This window comes from Hyaena hyaena, unplaced genomic scaffold, assembly GCF_003009895.1.
Source record: "Hyaena hyaena isolate Hyena2069 unplaced genomic scaffold, ASM300989v1 scaffold_908, whole genome shotgun sequence".
NCBI classification, from domain to species: domain Eukaryota; kingdom Metazoa; phylum Chordata; class Mammalia; order Carnivora; family Hyaenidae; genus Hyaena; species Hyaena hyaena.
The window spans coordinates 138,248-162,399 of NW_024081544.1; the positions used below are offsets into that span (position 1 = coordinate 138,248).

The following is a 24,152-nucleotide window of genomic DNA, read 5'->3' on the forward strand; positions in this document are numbered from 1 at the left end:
GAGACAGAACATGAGTGGGGGAGGGGCAGAGAGAGAAGGAGACACAGAATCTGAAACAGACTTCAGGCTCTGAACTGTCAGCACAGAACCTGATGTGGGGCTCGAACCCACGAACCCCATGAGATCATGACCTGAGCTTAAGTTGGACGCTTAACCGACTGAGCTACCCAGGTGCCCCTGGGGTTTTTTAAAATCTGTTTTTATTTGCCTGAAATAGTTGGATCTAGGAATAGACTTTTTAGTGATCTTATTTTACAGTTTGGCTCATTATTCAGCCTCTACATTTTAAGTTAAAGACTAACGGTGTTTATGCCCTTGGATCTTGTTACTTAATTTTGAGTTTACTTCACAGTCGTTGTTCAAACAGCCTGGGAAACGTTCTAGCTGGTCACATTTGTAAGTCTACCTCTGTCTGCACAGATTCTTGTTGTATTAGTATCTACTGAATTTGTTCTCAGCAAAGCGATCTGAGAAGTAGGTTGTCGGCTAGAGTGAGGGATCATGGGTGTCGATGATGATTAAGCACAGTTATAAAAGCTTACATTTGTTGTGTGCTTATGGAGTACAGTACCAGACATCTTCCAAAAGTGGTATCATTTTCACAACCATACGAAGCAACTGCTGTTATGAATGTCCTCATTCTAATGGGGGCACTGAGGCCCAGAGCGGCACCAAGGGAAGGTGTGGAAAGTCTGACTATCTCACCATCATGCTCTACCGCTTTGCCCGCTACCCATGACTGTCTCAAGTTCTCTCAGTGCATCCATGTGATCAAGGCTATCTTTATGAGTAAGAAGAAAGCCCCGAAGCTGTTGTGCCTCTTGCTTCTACCAAAGCAGACTTTACGGGGTAGGTCTGCAGCAGTTGTATTGACACAAAAGTGTTTACCCAGGAACCTCGTCAGAGGATTTGGGCATTTTGCTGTGTGGGCATTCTGCAGTTTTGCAACTGCAGGATGAGGAAGATCCAGGGGAGTGGTCTACATCCAGACAGATATGGGAGACGAGCTGGAGTTGGCTGAGGACAGGAAGACCAAGGAATAAAGTAGTGACCTGCTAGCTTCCTTATGAAAAGGAATTGAAGCCTTTTCATGGGTTTGGCTTGCAGTTCTGCCGTCTGTTATAAGATGTACCATCAACTTAGTGATAGCTTTATTACACTGAAATATTCCTGTCCATTTAAGATGTTCAGAACATTAAATTGTGAGAGGAGAAATGTGTCCACTAGAGTTTTTCTCTGTCTTCCCTTTAAATTTGGGAAATACAGTCTCTGCCATGAACCTTGAGCTTGCTCAGGCTGTTTGCCCAGACCATTTCTCCCCATCCTCAATACCAGAGGGTTTCTTTCAAGAAAAAAGGAAGAGTAGCTGGGGGCGAGGACCATTTCCTTTCTTCTTACCTTCTTCCCTAGATAGCCTGAGTCCAGTCCAGGAAAGGTGCAACTTCCCAGTTTCAATGGATGTGGTCATTTGACACTGGCTCTTTCTGAATTTCTTCATTTATTTGTCCAATTTGAATCTCATTCTCTGCCTTGAAATTTCTGGATTAAAGTTAGGAGAACAGAGTTCAAGGTTCATAACTTGCTCAACTTAAGCAAAATTTCTCTGAGCCTCATCTTCCTTGACAGCAAAACCACAATTGAGTTGTGGGTTGGTATGTGTGCGTGTGTGTGTGTGTGTGTGTATATAAAGATACATATATTATATATGTATATTTATTATAAGAAATTATATATATACATAATATATATGCATAATATATACATATATAATAGATACATATATTATAGGGAATTATATTATTATATATTTATTATAAGGAATTGGCTTACATGATTATGGAGGTGGGCAAGTTCCAAGATCTGTACGGTGAGTCATCAAGCTGGAGACCGAGGAGAGCCAATGGTATTGTTCCCATATGAAGGTCATCAAGAAAAACCAATGTCCCAATTCGAAGGCAATCAGGCAGAGAAGAATTCTCTTTACTCCCAGGAGGATCAGTCTTTTTATTCTGCTTGGACCTTCAACGGATTGTATGAGGCTCACCTATGTGAGAGAGCGTTATCTGCTCTACTCAGTCAATTGATGTAAATGTCAATCTCATCAAAAAACATTCTCATAGAAACACCCAGAATAACATTTAACCAAATATCTGGGCACTCCGTGACCTTGTCAATTGGACACATAATATTAGCCATCATAGTCTTGAGATTCTATGCTGTCTTTGACTCTTCAAACAGAATCTTCTCGAGACCTTCAGATTACCACATGACCACTTACTTTCCTTACTAGTCATCTGAGCTTGGAAAAGTGGCAAGAAGGATTATCTGCGGTCTACGTGGGAGAAGGAAGTGGGGACATCGGGGAGATCCTCACTGATAGCATCTCAGACTCTGGAGAGTTCAGAGACAGAAATCTGAATGTTAACCATTCTGTCCTAACATTCCAAGTATACTTCTTTCTCCTGAAGTACTTTAAACAACATTTCATTAAACCATAGAACTTGTGGCTAGTTGGACTTCCATTCAGTGGTGCAGGAAATCATTTCTGTCATGGCACACTGGAGTTAGGATGTGGAGTTAGACCAACCCAGGTGAATCCTTTGCATTTTATGATGAAATATATTCTACTGAGTATTTTTGTATTCAAGTATGACCAGTAATTTTTGTGTATACCTGATCAAATGTATCCATGTCCACAAGGGGGCTTCATTTTCCTGGTTTTCAACTTTGGCTTTCAATACTGTACATTTGGTTTTGTTGTTGTCTTTTATACCCAAAATAGAACCACTTGCTTGTTTCTGATAAGTACTTGTCATTACAAAAAAAAAAAAAAAAAAAGAAAAAAAAAGCTTTGAGAGCTTGGGACAGTGGAAGAATTAAGGCAGCAAACCCTGAGATTTTGACTGAAGGCCTAGAAGGGTCAGATAGTGGGATAGTAACTTTATAAACATTTCATATCCATCACATGAAGCTCAAAACAAAGGTCTGGGTTTTAAAATATTAGGATCATAATTAGGATTATACTGGATTGTAATTAGGTTTCTAAATTCCACTGCCTTCTGTTTAATTTAAAGGTGAATTTTAAAAAATGTACTCCAAAAATGTGTTACATTTTTGTTTTTAAATATGACTGTTTTACCGATGACTAGGCACTAAATCAAGCCTGACCCAGAGCAGTGGGGCTGTAGATTGAACTAAATTTGTTTTGAGTGGAAATGAAGACCTGAAGTTAGCAGCTCTTGCTTTGAGTGACAGGTTTCCACTTGTTTTGAAAGTTGGTATATTTCAGAGGCAAGAGGGGGCCGAAGCAGAATTGCACAGGAGAGTAGCCACCATGGAAAACATGCTTCATCCAGGTTTTGTATGCACCATGCTGGAAAAAATGAGTATCTACGAGTCACAGGAAGAGAATGGCAGTGCATTTCCAAATCAGCTTATGTTCCTAAAGAAAGGAGAATAAGACACATGGATGGATTTTAAAATGCCAAAAGTGAAAAAGTAGAATTGGTGGCCTTGGAATTTTGTTAAATAGCCCAATTGTATATTTTATAGACACTGTAGCCTTTCCATGATTAACAGAAGACGAGAACTTTATCATTTGAACATTAGGATGATTAGCATTCCTGATAGCAATTAAAAAACTGATGTCCTTAGAGTTTAGAGCTGAAAAAATCCTCAGTGGGCATATTCCAAAAGCCAAGATATAAGAGCATCCATGGACAATACAATCATGAAACATGAGCTATGCACCCCAAATTATGGAGAGACGCTGTGGAATTAAAGAAAACCTGAAGTACATGTTATAGAAGGGCTCCAGTGATGGTAATCATGATAGTGCCAATAACTTTTAAGTAATGTTAAAAAAAAACAACACCTTATTCTGTCTTCAGAACCAACTCTGACGAAGAAGATGGATAACATAAAGCTAATATATATTGAATTCTTACTATGTGCCAGGTGAAGCTTGTTCTAAGCACTTTACATAACTCAAATCACTCATTATACATAATGATTCTATCATTCCTAGCTTGCTAATGAGGCAATTAAAGCACAGGGAAATTAAGAAATGTTCCTAAGATTAAAGAGCTGAAATGGCATATCATGCCTCATATGAAAATGTAAGAATCATATTTTCTGATATTCCTTTCTCAAATTCTGTTTAAATAGTTATTAGAACATGAGTGGGAATGAATTAAGACATTTCATCAACTCCCTATGCTACTAAGGAAAACAGCCCCTTAGACCTGAGAGATATCTTTTAAATCCCTTAGGATTGAATTTTTAAAGAAGTGGGTAACAAGCATAGCCGATGATAAGGCTCCAGTTAGGGAGCAAAGAATGACATAAGGTTGAAAATATGCATAGTGTTTCTATAGGGAAGACATTTATAAATACAGATAGAAATGTGAAAATTTAGTTAGCGATAATGCCACCCATTTTTAGTGTTAGTGAAATACCATGTGACTGGGTGATTATAGAAACTCAAGACAGCCTCATTCCATCCAACGTGATTCGATGTCTAAATATATATTTTCAATTCAACATGTTCACAACTAAACTCCTGATCTTACTTCCCAAATTCACTCTACCTGCAGATCTCCTCATTCCAGTATATGGTAATTCTGTCCTTCTAGGTTTTGAGGCCCAAGCCATGGAGTCATTCTTCCATCTTTCCTTCTTCCACACCTCGCCACATCTGATTCATCAGGAACGCTGCTGGCTTCACCTTCAACATGGCACCCAGAGTTGGACCACTTCTTACCACCTCAACAACTTCCGCCACTCTCTTCTCTCATCTCTCTCTGGATTATTACAGTCACCTCCTAACTGGTCTCCCAGCTTCTATCCCTGCCTTCTCATGGTCTCTTGTTGACACAGAAGCCACAAGGGTTCTGTTAAGACCCGGTTACTCCTCACCTAAAGCCCTACGATGATTCCCCATTGCACCCAAGCAAAAACCAAAGTTCTTACAGGGGCTGTCAAGACCCTGCAGCATTTGACCTTTCACTACATTCTTGACTCATCTTCTTGTCTTCTTCATCTCACTTGTTTTGTTCCTGCCATACTGACCTCCTTGCTCTTCCTCAAACAGAAGAAGCTTACTCCCACCTTAGGGCTGTTCCCTCTGCCTGGATGCTCTTTCCCCAGATACCCACATGGTTCCTCCTTCACTTCCTTCCAGTTTTTCTCAAATGAGCCTCCTATTTAACATTCTCCCACTTCTGAGCCCCTCATTTTGCTCTATTTCCCTTTTTTTTTTCATAGTGCAGTGAACTTCTAACAGACCACAAGGTTCATTTCTTTATTATGCCTGCTGTTTTTTCCCTGTTTCCCTTCATCTCCTCCTGCTGGGATGTAGGCTCCATGATAACAGGACTCTGTTGCATTCACTGATGGATTCCAAGCACCCAGAATATTGCCTGGAACATGGTAGATGCTTAATTAATGATGAATTGGGGAACTAAGGTATTTAGGCAAGGTAAATATATTTTAAATGTAATTGGAAAATAGAGACTATTGCTCAGACATAATGGTAGATGAGCTACCATCACAGCAAACATTGCAAGGCCATAGGCACCAGGTATGTGTTTACCTGCAAGACAGGTAAGATAAAGGAAATTTTTTTCAATGTGCAATGCGTGTTTTCCCTCAAACATTTAAAACCTGGTAAAATCATTCGCTTCTTAAAATAATGAATAGAAATCCTTAAATCAACCTTATGAGGTAGGTTCTAGGATTTTCTAAGATTCCATGTAGAATCTTAGCCATATACTCCCATACTTAGCATTAATTTTGAATAAATAATTACAAATACAGTTCTATAATTGGGACTTCATAAACCTCATGAATTAAACAAACACTACAACATGTTCTGTATTTCATCAGGTATTTAATTATATATCTGTTTTTGAATTAAGAATCCGCATAGTTTAAGAGCTGTAGTGAATTGCTTTAGTTTTTTGGGTTTTTTTAATGTTTATATTTGAGAGAGACAGAGCATGAGTTGGGGAGAGCCAGAGAGAGAGGGAGACACAGAATCCAAAGCAGGCTCCAGGCTCCAATCTGTCAGCACAGAGCCCGATGTGGGGCTCCAACTCATGAACTGCAAGATCATGACCTCAGCCAAAGTTGGACGCTTAATTGACTGAGCCACCCAGGCACCCCTGAATTGCTTTAGTTTTTAAATCTGTGCAAAAAGCCAGAGTAGCATAGCTATCTACTTTACTTATGGATGTGATTGGAACTGACCTTTGCCAAGATCTGTGCTTCTCTTCTTTTTAAGGTATGGGTGAATTCTGTCACTGAGATTACTAGTGGTGACCTCTGTGCTGAAGACAAGGACTCTTCCCCACAGGACCTTATCTACTGGATCACTCCACCCAGCAACGGGCATTTGGCTCTCAAGTCCTTTCCGGGCCAAAGCATCCAGAACTTCACCCAGGCTCAAATCAACAAGGGCCAGCTAGTGTTCATACACACAGGTATGTCGTAGAGAAAAGCAATGTGAAATTAAAATATGTTTCCATCGGAGGTTAACATGATAGTTAAACCTAGTCATTGCTGACTGAAAACCACAAGCCATCTAAAAACCCTCTGGGCTCTGTAATTTTTTTTAAGTGGCACGTTTCTGTAAGGCTAATGATAGCAAACATTAAAGAGCACCTAGAACTCACACATAGCTTACTCACATGGTCATGTAAGGTTGATGCTCACATGTAATGCTCTCAGAGAACCTTTTCCTGACCACCCATCTCTTCTCTGTCATTCTCCATCCCTTACTGACTTCCTGGCATGGACGTATAGACTGCTTTATTTATTTGTTTGTTGTCTGTCTTCTGCACTAGAGTACAAGTGCTGTAAGAGCGGGGTGTTTGTCTTCTCCACTATGGAATCCTCAGCACCTCAAACGGCGACTAGAACAAGTAGTTTTTGTTTTTCAATAAACATTTGCTGAAAGAATGAAATTATATTGAATACCTATTATGTGCCAGATAATGGTCCTTATGTTAAAGATACATTAGTGAACAAAACAAACATTAAATAGATGAACACATGAAGAAACTAATGAATGACTACAACTGTAATTCTAAAAGACTCTGACATTAAAAGGCTTTTTTTCTTCCTTCTGTTAATCAATAAGCCAAACAGTCGCTGTAAATCTGTGGAAGGGGTGATCCAGTCTGGCTTTGTTTCCAGGCTGCCTTTGTCACTGGAAAGAGCGGGGGAAGGAGCCCATTCCCAGCCTGCAGGAGCGACTGGGAAAGCATATGAGCCAGGGAGCATGATGGGAAAGCCAGCAGTCACATCTAGTCAGCCATTTTTATTAACTTCTTTGAAAACAGAGTAAAGAAAATAAAGTTAAAAAAATCTTCTAAATTCAAATATAGTAATTTCCTAATTATCTTTGCAGTTAATGCAGAGCATCTCCAAATAATCTGAAAATTTTTACGTGAATGCTCTCAACTAGCAGCTCCAAACCTGGAGCCTGGGGACCTCTGGGGTCAATTGTATGGCAACAAGATACTAAATCTACCACATCTGTACCAGAGCATTGTTCCTAGACTGGATGATCTTTTCCACGTATGCATGTTCTCGTTTTTTAAATGTGTGCAGATGTGCTGATTAATAAAATATAATTCATTTAAAGAGGCACTGAATCAATAGAATGTTTCCACCAATGATGTATGGTTTTGATTATTAGATACCAAAAATCCGAGTATTATTAGATGAGGGCCTAGAAATGTTTTTATTTTTTTGAAAAGATTGCAGTATTTTCAAAATGCGGAGAACTGCTCTAGAGATTCCCCCAAGGGAAGTTTCAGATTCCTACAACTATGCAGTTTGCAATGAAAAGGAATCATTGACTCTCCGGCCCTTGCTGTCAATTCAGGAAATGTAGTCACATGAGCCCACTTCATTTATTCTGAAGTTCTCTGAGCCATGCGGGGCAGTGACCCCATTTTAGAGATGAAGAAACCGAAGTTCAGAAAGATATAAGTTTATTGGACGGTAAAGCTGGGCTCTCTCTACTCTCCGCTGCCCACGGAAGGACAGAGGAAGTTAAAGAACTAGAGTTATTATTTGCAGCGAAAGACTAACATGAAAATTAGCGCTCTGGATTCATTTATTTTTCAACTACCAGGTCCATGTTCACTTTTGGCCGGTAGAGAAAATAATTTCTCCTAAAAAAAGCAGGAAGGAGAGTGAAAGGCAAGCTCTTTGAAAGGCAATCCATTACATCTTCTAAATGGCTGTAGAGGCAGTAATGGCCCTCCGAGTGGCTGGAGCCCAGCTGCAGAAGAGGCTGTTGCTAAGACCAGCTGGTCCCCCTCACTACATCTGTCCATCATCGACCCCACACACAGGCTTAGGTTTAATTAGTCCCTCTTAGCATTTATATTTGCAAAGTGCTCTGCCATTAACCTAATTCATTTTTCACATAACAACCTAAGTAGGTTGTTAAAGGCAAGATGTGGGAGGCTAAGTGATTTCAAGCTGCCCTTCGTAAAATATGGTCAGAAAGATCTGAGATGGATAGGTCACCCCTACTCTCATGTTTCTGTCCTTTCCTCTCTTTGCTCATAGTTAGTGTGATGGTTAGGGCATTCCCAATCTACCATTCTAGTATTCATTTTGATAGAATTCCTTTTGATTCCATTCCCACTTTGTTTCTGGATTCGTGAAATGTCGAAAGTGCCTCGTGGCAGAAAACAGTCTCTCCCTAATTTCATGTTTCATTAAATACAACTCTCGAAGTGCTGTTTCCAGTAAACACAAGCCAGCCAGCAAACAAACAAAATTTGATCATGGGTCCCTGTTCTAAATTAGGCAGACTCAGAATTTTCATTCTCTCTCTCTCTCTTTAAAACGATGACTCTTGAGTGTACTGGGAACTTTTTAAAAGCCTGTAACCTTCTTTTGTGAGGACTCAGAATTCTGGGTTTGCATAGATAACAGAACCTCTAGAGGCCATCAGGCCATCGACCAGCCCTTTATTAAATTGTGTTATTAAGGGAGTACTTGTACGTATCTGCAGAGTCTGACCCTGCCTTCTTTGTTCCTTGCCACATGTGCCTGGGCGCAACAAAGAGGACATTTCTACCCATTACATGATGCAAAGACCCATGGGCCTCCAGATTTACTGCTGGCTGAACATTTTCAAAGGGTGATGGGAATGAGAACATCAGGCTGTCTACATTGTGAAGTTGCCTGGTGCTTTGTGAGTCAGACTGGTAACGCGCTCCTGGGAACGGGATCGCTAGGAGGCCTGTCTCAATTTCTGTAACATACATCAGTTAATTTATAACTTTATTGATAGCACTAATCTCTAGACAGAAGCTTGGGAGTAAGCTTCTCCTCTTGCAGGAATATAACAAAAACCGGCCGGGATCACCTTTCCCTACTCTTTGCCTCCTTAGCAGAAAACAGCTAGTTTGAGATCAGTGAATAATTAGAAATTATTTGGGGGGAAGGGCTAAGTGTTATTTGCTTCCCCTTAGTTTTGATTTTCAGTATGATTAAGTAAGCATTATCAGTATTTCAGAAACTGCTCGTGTGTGTGTGTGTGTGTGCGTGTATGTGTGCACAGCATGTAGGCATTACTTTTGCTGGTGTAAACTGATTCCAAAATAATAACATGCAGGGGATGAATATGTTTAAAAAGAATTTTTAAAAAAATTTCTTGGCAGTAACATCTTTGCTTTCTTTTATTAGGTCATGGCTGGGAGGGGGAAATATGCATTTTAGACCTTTGTTCATGGTCTTTTAACTTCACGTTTTGGCAATATTTGGTTCGCTGAGCTCAGTGACTCTATGAGCACATTCTTCAGTTGATAGGGGGTGCTTTGCAGCGGGATCAGGTGAGAGACAGGGTGAAAGTGGGTGGCTTTTGCAGAATAACCAAAGTGACCAGAGCATAATTCTTCTTTTCAAGGAGCCATGTCAGGAGGCTTTAACTTTCAGGTTACTGATGGTTTGAACTTTGCACCAAGGCAAATATTTAGCATCACCGCTCGAGCCCTGACCCTTAGCATAGAAGTAAACCGAGGACTGAGCATCTTTCCAGGTAAGATTTTCACTTGAGTGCGTTTGGGGTTAAGGGATTTTCCATTTATTTAGAAAGTTCCACCTGCAAGGTAAAAACTATCATCATTGGCCATCAAATGATACCAACACCAGTTATAAATTCCCAGAAAGAAGAATTTTCTCTTTGCAGGAATTCAGCAGTAGCAAGGCTGGCTCTGTCCACCCCTTCTCTCTCTCCCCTCTCCTCTTCCTCAGAGAGGGTATGCTGGTGAAGGGCAATGGGAGACTGGCATCCCTGAAGCAGCCATGACCCCCATGCACTTTTTCCCTACTCTCTCCACACGGTCCTTGACGAAGTAAGGAGAGCCAGGTGCTAGATCTTGGATTTTCTTTTTCTAAATATAAAAACCCTATGAATCAGAGGGCTGTGAGGGATTCCACTGAGTGCTGGCTTCAGGGCCCTGAAGCCTCTAGATGGCTGTTTGCCAAGAATCTCAGTTTGGCTGAGATGGAAAAATCAAAGTGAGTGTCTCTGGCTCAATATCCTTATCTCGGGGATAGGAGAAAGATTTACCCAATGGTAGGGTAATAAAAAAGAAGAGCAAATATTTAATCTTGTTATTTAAAATGAATGCACTGAGGGGGACCAAACAGAAACCAGTAAAATTTATATTACAGGTTAAAAAAGAAAAAGTGCCCAGTGACTTGTTTACTTGATATGTGTTACCAGTAAAACATAGATGGAGAAAGATATTAATCATTTTATTAATTACAGTTATTCTATAGTCACTCTAGCGGGTTGTTCTCAACCAGGAAGCTTTTAAAAATAGCAGTGCCTGGGGGCATCTGGGTGGCTCAGTCAGTTAAGGGTTCGACTTCAGCTCAGGTCATGATCTCACAGCTTGGGAGTTCTAGCCCCCACGTCAGACTGTGCTGATGGCTCAGAACCTGGAACTGCTTTGGATTCTGTGTCTTCCTCTCTCTCTGCCCCTCTCCCGCTCACACCCTGTCTCTGTCTCTATCTCTCTCTCAAAAATAAGTAATAAAACATTAAGAAAAAAATTAAAAAAAAAAAATAGCAGTGTCTGGGCCTTACCGTATACCAGTTGTATGGGAGCCTCTGCAATATGACCTGGCCATCATTCTGTTTTAAGTTCCAGGTGGTTCTGAAGTACAGCCGGGATTGAGATCCCTGGGGCTGGGCACTGTTCTAGTCTTCTAGTCCTTACATCATGTGAGGTAGGTGATATATTTGTGTTGGCATGATTTGTGGCTTACAGACACAATATAATTTGGCCTTGCAACCAATAAATGATGGATAAAGCTCACGTACTTCTAAGGGAGACCTAGAGAGAAATCACAGTAACTTTAACAAAAACAGTTTGGGGGAGAAATACTAAAATGTGTAGTCTCCTTAAGCATTTGAGCTCATGAAAAGAAACCTTATTAAAATTCAGTTAAAGATGCGTTAACCCAGATTCTTTGACCCCAAAACCGTTTTTACGTCCCATAATTTTTCTCTGGGAATAACTGTGATGGTTTTATCAACTTTTTTTTCCAAGGCAATTCGGGTGGCACTCAGTGTTTAAAAATAAGTAAACTAGGGGGGCGCCTGGGTGGCTCATCTGGTTGAGCGTCTGACTTCTGCTCAGGTCACGATCTCAGGGTTCGTGGGTTCGAGCCCCACATTGGGCTCTGTGCTCACGGCTAGCTCAGAGCCTGGAGCCTGTTTCGGATTCTGTGTCTCCCTCTCTCTCTCTCTGACCCTCGCCTGCTTGCTCTCTCTCTCTCAGAAATAAAACATTAAAATTTTTTTAAAAATAAGCAAACTCGGAATCTTAAAAATGTTGTAATTTACCAAAGAAAAAAAAAGTTCTGAAATCAGAGTGAATCTGGTTGCCACAAAGGACTAAATACTCTTTGTCTATTCTGGTTAAACTCTGGTTTAGGAATTGATGACAGTCGTGTTAGCCTACAGGGGAGTTACAACCACCACACCTTAGGAAGTTTTGTGTTTCTGGTGCCTGTTTTACTGAGTATTCGTTTAGCAAGGAAAATATATGAAAGTGGACCAAATTCCCTTGTCCCTTTGGTGGAATGATGCAAAACATATCATTTTCATAGCCGTCTGTTTAATATTTGGGCTCAGCCCCGTGTAACAGGCTCCTTTCCCTTTCCAGTGTGCCCTGTGTAGAGGCATAACAGACCGTGTTACTTCAATCCCCTTGGGGTTCATCCTGACCTGGCCTCGCTGTGTCTAAGAACCCTGCACTGGATCTTGTGCATTATCCTTACATCTCAATAGGAGCGGCTCCTTTTTCCAAGCTTCCTCCTAGGTAGCACCCAAGGTCTGCTATTCTTGGTTTCCATGCCCTCCCCCCAGCCCCCAGCCCCAGAATGTGACTTGTTTCCAGCTCCAGCTCCTGACCAGTAGGAAGGAAGATGGAGTCTCATGTACATTTCCATTAGGTGGCTGTCATGTCTGATAAAACCTCCACTTGGGTGAGTGTGGAAATGACAAGTGCCGAGTCCCAGATTTAAGCGTTGGGATGGACGCGACGGGTCACTTGGTCCAGTTGTTCTTGGTGTTTTTCCTATCTTAATGTACCGAGTGGTGGGGGCCCACTGGGATCTGGTGTGGGCGTGGTTCTGATGACCAACCCCCCTCCCCCCAGGGTGATGCTCAGCTGGAGTCTCCAGTAGCCACTGGTGGATGTTGGCCTCTGCTGCTGTGTGAAGGTGTGGGGGACTGATGACAGATGCCCCCCCCCTCTTCCCTCAGGACACCCCCCATCTTGAGAAGGCCTGCTGGGAGCAGGCTCTGAGTGACCTCTGCCTCCCTTATCTACTAGCCAGTACTTTGGCTGAGAGGAAAGGGAGATACTCCATGTTCCTCTTCCAGTGTGACTCCAGGTGTCAGCTGTGAGCTACTGCTGCTCTTGTCGGACTCCAGTTGCCCTATAGTCCCTAAAATATCACGGAAATTCTAATCCTTTTTATGGAACTATAGATTTTATAAAACCATAATAGCAGGAAATCTATTCTGGTTATAGAATGAACATTCAGATTCTATCAATACCTGTGTTTCTATTGTGCTTTTCATTTTTATCTACTATAGTGGATTGTTTTAAGGACTTAAATGGAAGAATGTCTATAAATGGAAGTTGCATCACCCCTATTTGGCGTGATGCAATGTTGATAAAAAGGAAAAAAAAAAACCACTGGTGCTCAAGCAGTTTCAAAGTCAGAGAACTAATAGGAATCATAAGCCCAAGACCGGGTGCCAACTCTCAACCCCAAATCCTATGCTGGAATCACGATAGCTTCTCTCCTTTCTGTGCACGCCTGTGTTCCAGGGCTGTCTCCATTTTAGAATAGCAGTTCTCTGAGAATGCCCTATTCAGGGAGGCTCTTTATCTTGTCTCCGTGATATTATTGGTGGATTGCTATACACAACCAGGAGAATATGCACAGCAATTTAGTAACAGCGATGATGATGCAGAAATTTTATGTGTTTTGCTCCCTTCGAGCAAGGAAGTACTGCAACCCTGCAACCCAGCATCAGTTAACATTTTTTTTAACTTAACGCTGGTCCCATACCGGTTGGACTTTGACCACCAGCCTGGCAGACGTTGGCCACGCTATTTTGCCTTCCTAGTGGACTCCGTCTTAAAAAGTGGCCCTGACTTGAGACCTATAAGAATTTATAGGGTGAGCCAAAATGCTTGTAGAAGTACTTAATGGGTGAATATTTCAAGGTTAACCGTAGCTTCTGTGCCCTGCCAAATTTGAAAGTCATTTTTAACTTTAACTCGGTTATTTTAAAGTAGGAAGGACTGCCATTCTAAATGACCTCTTTTTGTATGTGAATGAAGAAAAAAAGATCTATTCCTTGTATATTTTAATTTTGTTATTTTGTGTATGTGTATGTATACATAAATACTCACACAAACATACACACATGTTCTATTTCTTCCTGCAAAATTTATCCCCCAGAAAATTTTATAGTTTTATAACCAGTTTCTTACCTTGAATGCTACTATCGAATGTGTTTGTTTTCCTTTAGTTGTGACATGTTAGAACATATTGTGACCTCAGAACCTAGTTTTTCTGCATATCCAAATGGTACTTGGCTCTTTTACAAAGAGTGTTGAGGAGGGGTTGACCTTGAGAGGTTCTTCAAACTAGTCTAGAATATAAGCTTACACAGTAGCTGATCAGTGAAGGATATTCATAGCAGCCTGTGTTACTTCAACCCCCTTGAGGTTTGGTCGTGCTACAGAGGGAGTCACATCTCACCAATGGGCCATCTGTCCTTTGAGGTGGGAATTGAAGGAGCCAAGAAAGCAGAAGGAAATCACAGTGCGTCGCTAGAGCTGGGAGCAGAGATTTATAAAAACCTTTTAGTCAGCTCATCTTGCAAAACTGATTTGAATATTGTAAGACTTAGTGGGAGATCATCAAGAGCTATAAGAAGACTGTCAATCCTCAAGAAAAAAAATTAAAGCCTTGCTAATTGGTGAAATAAGGGACTTAGACTTAAGAGTACACTAACCATGCAAAGCGTCTGCTAAAGGTCCAGTGGGTGGTATAGACTGGGTGAGTGAAATGAGTTCAAGGGAGGGAAATTTCCCACAGACGGGGAGCTGGTTGGCCAAACAAGTCCTGAGCTGTCCCTTCAGGATGAGTAACATTTCAGTGAATGGCAACAGAGAGGGGTGAGCGTACCAGTGGGCACAGCATGGCTGCAGAGGTGAAGACCAGGGAAGAGGTTCTGCACGATGTGTTCGGAAAGTGGAAAAGAGAATCTGTTGGATTTGTTGAGCGATTCATCATATTTCCTAATTCAGTTATCAGTCTAGCACTGGGCTTAAAGTCGTATGGTATAGACAATATAGTATCAACTTTAAAAATATTCATTTCGGAGTAAATGAGAACTACATTTGACTATTAGGCAAATTGCTTAACCTCTCTGACACTTTTTAGCCCTTCTTAGTGAGGAAAAAAAGATCTGGATTTCTTAGGATTATCATGACAGCCACAAGGAATGGCAGGACTGTGTCTGTGTTGTTCCTTGGTACATCTCTACCCCTCATTTAGGGCTTATGCATACAAGACACTTGATAATGTCTGTTGAAGAAATCAGCAAGGCCTCCTAGCCTTCCTAGCCAGGAAACTGGCTGTAATGGAGGTAATTGTTTTTTGGGAAACAAACGCAATAGGACATAAGTATGTTTGAGAAATGCTTTATTTAAAAGAAGGATAGGGGCGCTTCGGTGACTCAGTCGGTTAAGCGTCCAACTTCGGCTCAGGTCATGATCTCATGGTTCGTGAGTTCGAGCCCCACATCAGGCTCTGTGCTGACAGCTCAGAGCCTGGAGCCTGCTTCCGATTCTGTGTCTCCCTCTCTCTTTGATCCTCCCCTGCTCACACTGTCTCTCTGTCAGAAATAAATAAAACATTTAAAAAAATTAAAAGAAGGATAAAGTAGATTTCTTTACTCTGAGACTTAGAATCTTTAAAATGCAGATTTACTTTTCAAATCTCTAAGAGGTGCATGTGGGATAAGGGTTGGCCAAACAGATATTGTTGTAAGCCTTTTATTGCCACACTCCTTGTAGAACAGTCATTCTATGGAATATACAGGTGGGTAGGACCTTAGAGAAATCCTTCCCAAATTAAGCGCCTGGAGTTCACCAATGAAAATATCAATGCTTACATAAAACGAGGTGGGGTGATCTCTGCCCCTTCACTGCTAACGCTCTGCCTCTCTCTCAAAAATGAATAAACATTTAAAAAAAACCCTAAAAACAAAAAAAAGAAGGGGTGCCTAGGTTGCTCAGTTGGTTAAGCGACCGACTTTGGCTCAGGTCATGATCTCATGGTTTGTGAGTTTGAGCCCCGTGTTGGGCTCTGTGCTGTCAGCTCAGAGCCTGGAGCCTATTTTGGATTCTGTGTCTCCCACTCTCTATCCTTCCCCTGCTCATGCTCTGTCTCTGTCTCAAAAATGAATAAGCATTTAAAAATTAAAAAAAAAAAAGCAACAATGAGGTGGGGTGAGGGGGAAAATGGTGTTTGGCTTTCTGTGAATTGAGCTGGATGAGAAAAGATGTTCATCAGTCAGTTACAACATGGAGCCAGCTAGTCTTGCTGACTGAGCATGCCCAGGATGACTGCTGAATGGGAATTAAACCCTAGAAACCCTTTGGGGTTGGTAGCTGGACAAGGGGATGAGGGATGGATGTACCCTGGCTGAGAGAAAAGTGCTCTTGGTCTGGAACATCTCTGGTGGGTCCTCTCCCCAAAAAGGTTAAGACAAATGATATTGTTTTAAAGAAAAAATCCCTCCCATCCACTACCTGCCAAAGGAATAAGGTGAACGGGAAGGAGGTGGTGAAGGAGGTGAGGGAATTAATGAAAAGTTAGAGTCCTTTATAAGAAGGAGTTAATTAAGAAGGCACAGTGGGATGGGTCCCTGGCTCAGTTGGTTAAGTGTCCAACTCTTGATTTTGGCTCAGGTCATGATCTCCCAATTCGTGAGGTTGAGCCCTGTCACCGTGCTGACAGTGCGGAGCTTGCTTGGGGTTCTCTCCCTCTCTTTCTGCCCCTATCCTGCTCACATTCTCTCTCTCTCTCTCTCTCAAAATAAATAAATAAAAATTGAAAAAATACATAAAAAGAAGGCACAGTGGGGAAAAGGTCCAAAGAATAGCTGAAGATAGAGAAGTTTGGGTGTTCAGAGACTGCACACATAAACACATGATCCACCCTACAGGATGAGGGAACCCTTCGTTGACAAGTAACAAAGAACGGGCCTTAGTTTTGACGTCATGTAACACTGACCATGGGGAGAGAATAATTCCTCTCGGCCTCCCCTGGCGACCTCAGATCCTGGGACCCCAGCTCCAGAAGCTGGAAGAGGGCAGTGTCTGCAACAATTTCAGTAGCGAAGAAGTGAGAGAAATGTGGGAGGCAGTTATAAGCATCATGTGAGTATTTTTGGGTGACAGCCAAAATTATGCCAAGGGAGTCCTGGGCCCAAACTGTGTCCCTGAGGCTGACAGTCACAGACACTCTAGCCTCATGCCCCGAATCCCAGGACCTGGTATCCAGCCTAGGGGCTCAGACATTTTGTTTTGTTTTATTTTGTTTCGTTTTTCAGACTTACAGAGAGGTATACTTAACAAATTTTTGAGATAGCCGAAGTATACAAAATGACGATTTGATATACATATACATTGTGAAAGGATTATTCCCCCATCAAGTTAATTAACAGATCCATCACCTCGTATATTTAACTTTTTTTTTTTTTTGGCAAGAACATTTAAGTTCTACTGTCTTAGCAAACCTCAAGTATACAATATATTGCTATCAACTAGTCACTATGTCATACATTACATCCTCAGATCTTACTCATTTCATAACTGAAAGTTTGTATCAGTTACCAATCTCTTCTTATTTTTTCCATTCCTTGGTGACCACATTTCCTCTCTCTGATTCAATGAGTTCAACTGTTTTTTTTTTTAATTAAAAAAAAAGTTTTTTTTCTGAGAGAGAATGACAGCGTGAGCAAGGGAGGGCCAGAGAGAGAGAGAGGCACAGAATCCGAAGCAGGCTCCAGGCTCTGAGCTAGCTGTCAGCACAGAGCCTGACATGGGGCTTGAAACCATGAACCGTGAGATCATGACCTGAGCTGAAGTCGGACACTTAACTGACTGAGCCACCCAGGCACCCCTGTTATTTTTTTTTAAATATATATTTTTTTGGTAGGTAAGTGATAACACAGAGTATTTGTCTTTCTCTCTCTGGCTTGTTTCCTTTAGCATAATGCCCTCAGCTACATCCATGTGGCTGCAAATGACAGAATTTCATTCTCTTTCATTTTTTCTTTTTTTTTTTTTTTTTTTTTTTTTTTTTTACAAATAGTTTATTGTCAAATTAGTTTCTACATAACACTCAGTGCTCATCCCCAAAGTGCCCTCCTTCATGCCCATCTCTTTCATTTTTTCAATGTTTATTTATTTTTGAGAGAAGAGAGAGAGAGAGAGAGCATGAGTAGGGGACGGGCAGAGAGAGAGGAGGACACAGAATCTGAAGCAGGCTCCAGGCTCTGAGCTGTCAGCACAGAGCCAAACACGAGGCTGGAACCCACAAACTGTGAGATCATGACCTGAGCTGACGTCGAATGCTCAACTGACTAAGTCACCCAGGAACCCCTAGAATTTCATTCTATTTAAAGCCTGAATAATAATATATATATATATATATATATATATATACACTTGTATCTTTGATTTTTTTTTCCTTTAAGATAGTGGTTTTGTTTCTTTTGGATATATACCCAAAAGTGGGATTGCTGGATTGGATAGTATTGCTATTTTTGATATTTGGAGAAAGTTCAATACTGTTTTCCACAGTGGCTGCACTAATCTACATTCCCTCCAACAGCACATGAGGGTTTTCTTTTGTCCACATCCTCACCAGCATTTGTTACTTCTTGTCTTTTTGATAATGGGCATCCTAACAGGGGTCAGATGATACCTCATGGAGGTTTTGATTTGCATTTCCCTGATGATTAGTGATGTTGAGCACTTTTTCATGTACCTATGGGCCATTTGTATGTCTTCTTTGGAAATATTTAGGTCCCTTGCATATTTTTAAATTGGGCTATTTGGCTTTTTTTTCCTATTGAGTTGTATGAGGTCCTTGTATTTTTTGAGTGATAACCCCTTATCAAATATGTGATTTACAGATATTTTCTCCCATTCCATAAGTTGCCTTTTCATTTTGGTGATGGTTTCCTTTGCTGACCACTTTTCAGCTTCATGTAGTTCTACTTGTTTATTTTTGTTCTTGTTGCTAGGCATTTTTTATTTTTTATTTTTATTTTTTTAAAAAAATTTTTTAATGTTTTTTATTTACTTCTAGGAGAGAGAGAGAGAGAGAGAGAGAGACAGCATGAGTAGGGGAGGGTCAGAGAGAGAGGGAGTCACAGACTGAAACAGGCTCCAGGCTCTGAGCTGGCAGTCAGCGCAGAGCCCGACGCGGGGCTCGAACCCACTAACCGTGAGATCATGACCTGAGCGAAAGTCGGACGCTTAACCGACTAAGCCACCCGGGCGCCCCTGCTAGGCATTTTTTAAAATGTTTGTTTTGGAGAGAGAGAGAGAGAGAAAGCACAAGTTGCGGAGGGCCAGTGAGAGAAGGGGACAGAGGATCTGAAGCTGACTCTGTGATGACAACAGAGAGCCCTGCCACGGGGCTCAAACTTGTGACCCACAAGATCATGAAGTGAGCCAAAGTCAGATGCTTAACCGACTGAGCCACCCAGGGGCTCCTTTGTTGCTAGGCATTTTAAAGGGAGCCTCCACAATGAAGTTTCAGAACAAACCTCGCGCGTCTAACCATCTTACCCAAGGCTGGCTTCCCCCTTTGTTAGTTAGGTCCCACTTTTAAGAGCCTGATATGGTTTAAACAGTGTAATTAGTGGCCCTCACACTCTAAGGCTACACTGCTTGGCAAGTAAACCAAAACAGGTGTCATTCAGGAGGCTTAGTTCTTATTAGGTGGTGACTGATAAACTTGTTTCATAAACAATTTGTAAAGTGCTTACTCTAAGAGCTCCTCTGTGCAAAGCATAATGCTAAGCCCTTAGCAGGGCTAAGACAGAATAGATAAGGTGAGACTCTGGGCCAGGAGGACTATGAGACTCTCTTCTGGACCAGCCACTCTGTAAGGCTGGGGACATTCCCCCCCCCACCCCAGTCAGTATGAAGTAAAGGGATATGTACTCCAACTCTGTGCTCCCAAACTGGTCATGCACCTTCTGGTCTGTGAACTGGTAAGAATAGGAAGTATTTAGAATTTTGTATACCAATCTGACATTGCTGTAACATTTTATTGTATTTTATAAAACTTTCCATCCACCGAGGATTCGGGAAGGGGGGAAGCTCTGATCCTTCACCACAGACCATTTGAGAACCACTGCCCTACCCTGAATGTCCCCAAGCCTCGCTGGCCTTCGTTGCCATGTGTGGTTGCATTAGCACACGAACTCACGTGTTCCTGGTTCTTGGTCCCTTGGCATTTGCACAGCTCCCCCTCCCCACAATGTCCATGTAGCCTACAGGTCTGGGGTCCTCTGGAAATGTCTTGTTTGTTCAAGAACCAACTTCTCCCCCCACACCCCCAGAGGAGGGCGCTGTCTCCTCTTTTGTCGGTGTGCACAGCCAGCTCCCCGTCCAGCACTCTGAGCCACATACACACAGTGCCACGTGCACACACAGTGCCACACGCACTGCCATTGCCTTTTATCTATGGAGATCAGTAAGCCATGCAGGACCAGGCGAGGACCGGGGAGCCCATCTCATTTTGTTTTCCTCCTTCATTTACAGCCCCGGTGGACAATCACATCCTTAAAAAGATGCCCTCGTGATCACTAGCCCCTCGCAGCACAATTTCAAGCTAGAGCTGTCCAGTCCCCCTGTGTTTTCCAGAATTTTCGGGGCTCTATAAGGATCATTTTGTTACAGCCTTCATATGCTTCATACTTAAATGCCTGTTTTCATCTTCACTTAGGTTCCACGAAACCACTTTCATCTGGTGACCTGAGAGCTGTGACCAACGACGCAGGCAGCACAAGAAACAGAACTGTAACTTTTACGGTTATAAATTCCCCTAGACTCGGGAGGTTGGTGCAAGTTAATTCTGACAACAGCACAGAGGATGTTTCCGTGTTTACACAGACTCTGGTGAGTCCTGACGTCTGTGCAGCTGGGCAGGGCTGGGTGGCTGCGCAGGGCGGCTCCGGCTCCCTTCACCAGGTCAGACCAAGCCCACACGCCCCTTTGCCCAGGCAGCTATGCAGTTCAAACCAGACACTTTGTAGTGAGCACAGGATGACACCATTGTCAGAACACTCTAAGCAAATCCAAACTCTGTGTCTAACAAATAAAAAGGGATCCTTTTATCCCGAAGACAGATTTAAAAGGAAACCCAAAGCAGAGGAGTGGGAGTAAATCCTGCAGGACATGTCTGGGTAACATTTATATTTAAAAATGCATAAAATTATAAACATCGTTTAGTTTTGTATTGTTATGTGTGTGTATATAAATCTGTATTTAATCTGTATCCAGAACCATCTGTTTTCAACCTCACTAGCACTTTACTACCACCACCACCATGTACCTTTTTTATTTAAGTGGATAAGCTTTCTTGAATATAACTACTTCTTGCTTGCTGTTCACCCTTCTTTTTCCATTCTTAAACAGTGTATACGTGGATTTGAGAGCTAATTTGGCTGTAGATTTACCCGGCTAAGCAATTAAAAAAATCTAAAGCCATGTTTAGCAAGAGTGTCCACCTTTAACCTTAGAGCCATTTGTCTCCAATGTAATGTAGAATTGACTCTGGCTTTTACTTTGTAATTGCCGTTGTCCGGGGTGCTTTTAAGGGAGCAGATCATGAGGCTAGTGCAATCTCTGAATGTAGCACTGAAAAGAAGAAGTATGTATTCTCTAGTTTACAAATGTACTCTGGAGGAAGAAAAAAAAGGTTAGGAGGAAAACGATAGTCTGTGGGGAGCTTAATGCATCAGCACTTGCCCAGGGTCAGTTTGCATTTTAAATAATGACAAGAATGAGGGGCCCCAGGGTGGCTGAGTGGGTTAAGCATCTGACTTCAGCTCAGGTCATGATCTCGCGACTTGTGGGTTCGAGCCCCGCCATTGGGCTCTGTGCTGATATCTCAGAGCCTGGAGCCTGCTTCAGATTCTGTGTCTTCCTCTCTCTGCCCCTCCCTGCTCATGCTCTCTCTCTATGTCAAAAATAAATAAACATTTAAAAAAATTCAAGTAATGACAAGAATGATATCAGTCCTATAAAGATGCCTTGGCTCTTGCCCTTGATCTTTAAAAAACAAAACAAAACAAGACAAACCCACTTTTTTATGGTGATTATTTCAAGCATTAATTCCCACTGGTTTTCATTGCAAATATGCAATATTTTAGCTGAATGGGGCATAACTAGGCTTTCGTGAATATGGTAGCCAAGACCCACAAGGTTATGCTGCAGTAACAAACAACTCCCAAATCTCAATGACTGACAGCAACAAAAGTTGATTTCATGCTTACGTTGTATATGGGCTGTGAGGTGCGTGTGGGTCTGCTGCATATCTCTCCTTTATCCAGGACCCAAGGGGAGAGGCCAGCCCCTCTCTTGGACATTGGTGTATTTGCAGCAGAGGAAAAAAAAGTGATGCTAGAAACACACTATGATTCTTAAAGTTTGTGCTCAGATGTGCCAGGTATCACTTCTGCTTGCATCTCATTGACTAAAAACAGTCACTTGAGCAAGCCTGTCAGTGGGGTGGGGAAGGACAGTCATCTCACAGAAAGAAGGCCCTGGATAATTGGAAAACAACAGAATACTCTACCATAGTGGGCTAACCTGGTAATCTGAAAGTTGTTTATAATACATTTTCCTGTGAAAACAAACCACTTTTAAAATATAACACCATTGTAAACAGGAATTAAAACCTCAAACTAGTTATAAGGCTTGAGGGCAGGCAATAAAAGTCTTGATTGATTAAAATCCAGTTATTTATAAGGTTTTTATTTTTCCTCTCATTATCCTTTTCAGTTTAAGAACAAAGAGGCAAGTGTCAAGAAAACATATTAGGAGTGGCAGGTGTTGGTTGGAGCAAGTGAGGTGTAAGATTGGGGCTCTGGGCTCAAAGGGCCCTGTAAAGGGGTGTCTGGGACCAGAGGGCTTGGGCCCAACTGTTGGTCTTTCCTGTGGAAATAGGGCAGGCTCGTCTGGAAACACAGCCTGGACAATATCACGAGTCAGGCAGGCTGAGAGAGGACTTTTATTGTTCTTGAATGGACCAGGTGTGTGGCTCTTCTCAACCTGCAAGGCCTTTTCCTCTCCAAGCCCAGCATCCACCGTGCCAGCAGCCTGGCCTAGTGCTTTTGACTCAGGACAAAGGCGGGCTCCTTTTATTGTGTACAAAGTCCCAGATTGTGTGTCAAGCCTTTGATGTGAGTATATTCCTGGACACGACAACTCTTGGGTCCTTGAGCAGAGCATAGAATGGAAGGCAGTATATAAGATGTACGTAGAGAATGTAGAAATTCAGCTCAGTGGCCCACACTCTGTGTCTGTGGTATATGAGTGTGAAACAAACACCTCATTTATGAATCAGGCGCCCTGTGGCTGCCCCTGGATTTCTTGCTGACTGTTCGTGGCTGAGGACAAGTCTCTTGACCTCTGAAATCAGACCTGGATTAGCTCTGTGAGTTAGGGCATATTACATATCTTGTAAACCCCAGTTTCCTCATCAGTAAAATGAAGAAAACAGTAGCAATGATCATTGAAACCATTTTGAACATTCATCATGTCCCAGGCATTGCCCTAAGCTTTCTTCTCTACTACTCACGATCTTACCTTACAGGCTGGGATCCTAAAGCACAGGGAAGTTAAGCAACCTTCCCATGGTTACACAGCTCAGCAGCAGCCAGGTCTGAACTTGAACCCAGGGCTTCTGACACTAAGGACCCAGGGGAAGGATTCTCCCATGCTTCTTTGTTACTGCAGCAAAGTTGAGGTGGTTTTGCAGGATATATTGGGCTAAATGCCTATGAATAAATGTCGTAGAAATACCCTGACTATTCTTCCACTACAATAGTCATAAAAAAGCATCAATAACATGGGGAGAGGAGAGGGTATGCTGAGAAAACTCTGTAAGATAGAAACCAAAGTGTTAAGTCTGACTCAGTATGTGTGTGTGTGTGTGTGCGTTTCTGAGAATGGAAATAACACATGCTTATTGTAAAAATAAAATGAGAAAACATTAATGTGGTGCATCTATATTGGAAAAAAACAGGGCACCATCAATAAATTCAGTATAACTGGCATTAATCTGAAGACATTCCAATTCTGTTTAGCTCAAGTGTTAAAAAATATACAGGTTTTTTTGTGACTTGGGAAGAGGAAGACACTTATTATTTATCTTCCTAGCTTTCCCACTTTTCTAGATCCTCTCTCCTTTTTCACATGCAAATAGAATGTAAATCTTTTCCTAAAAACTGCAGTTTTATGGCCTCTGTTGAATAGGATACTGCTGTA

At 41.9% G+C, this 24,152-nt stretch overlaps 1 protein-coding gene across 1 annotated transcript in view; it reads left to right on the forward strand.

Annotated features, from left to right (window-relative positions):
• The window catches only part of LOC120222811 (chondroitin sulfate proteoglycan 4-like), a 65,149-nt gene that overhangs the window by 27,537 nt on the left and 13,460 nt on the right, over positions 1-24,152 (forward strand). The window contains 4 exon segments of the mRNA XM_039220802.1: positions 6,284-6,482; positions 9,935-10,083; positions 12,714-12,765; positions 20,605-20,777. Coding sequence (XP_039076733.1) covers positions 6,284-6,482; positions 9,935-10,083; positions 12,714-12,765; positions 20,605-20,777 — 573 coding nt within the window.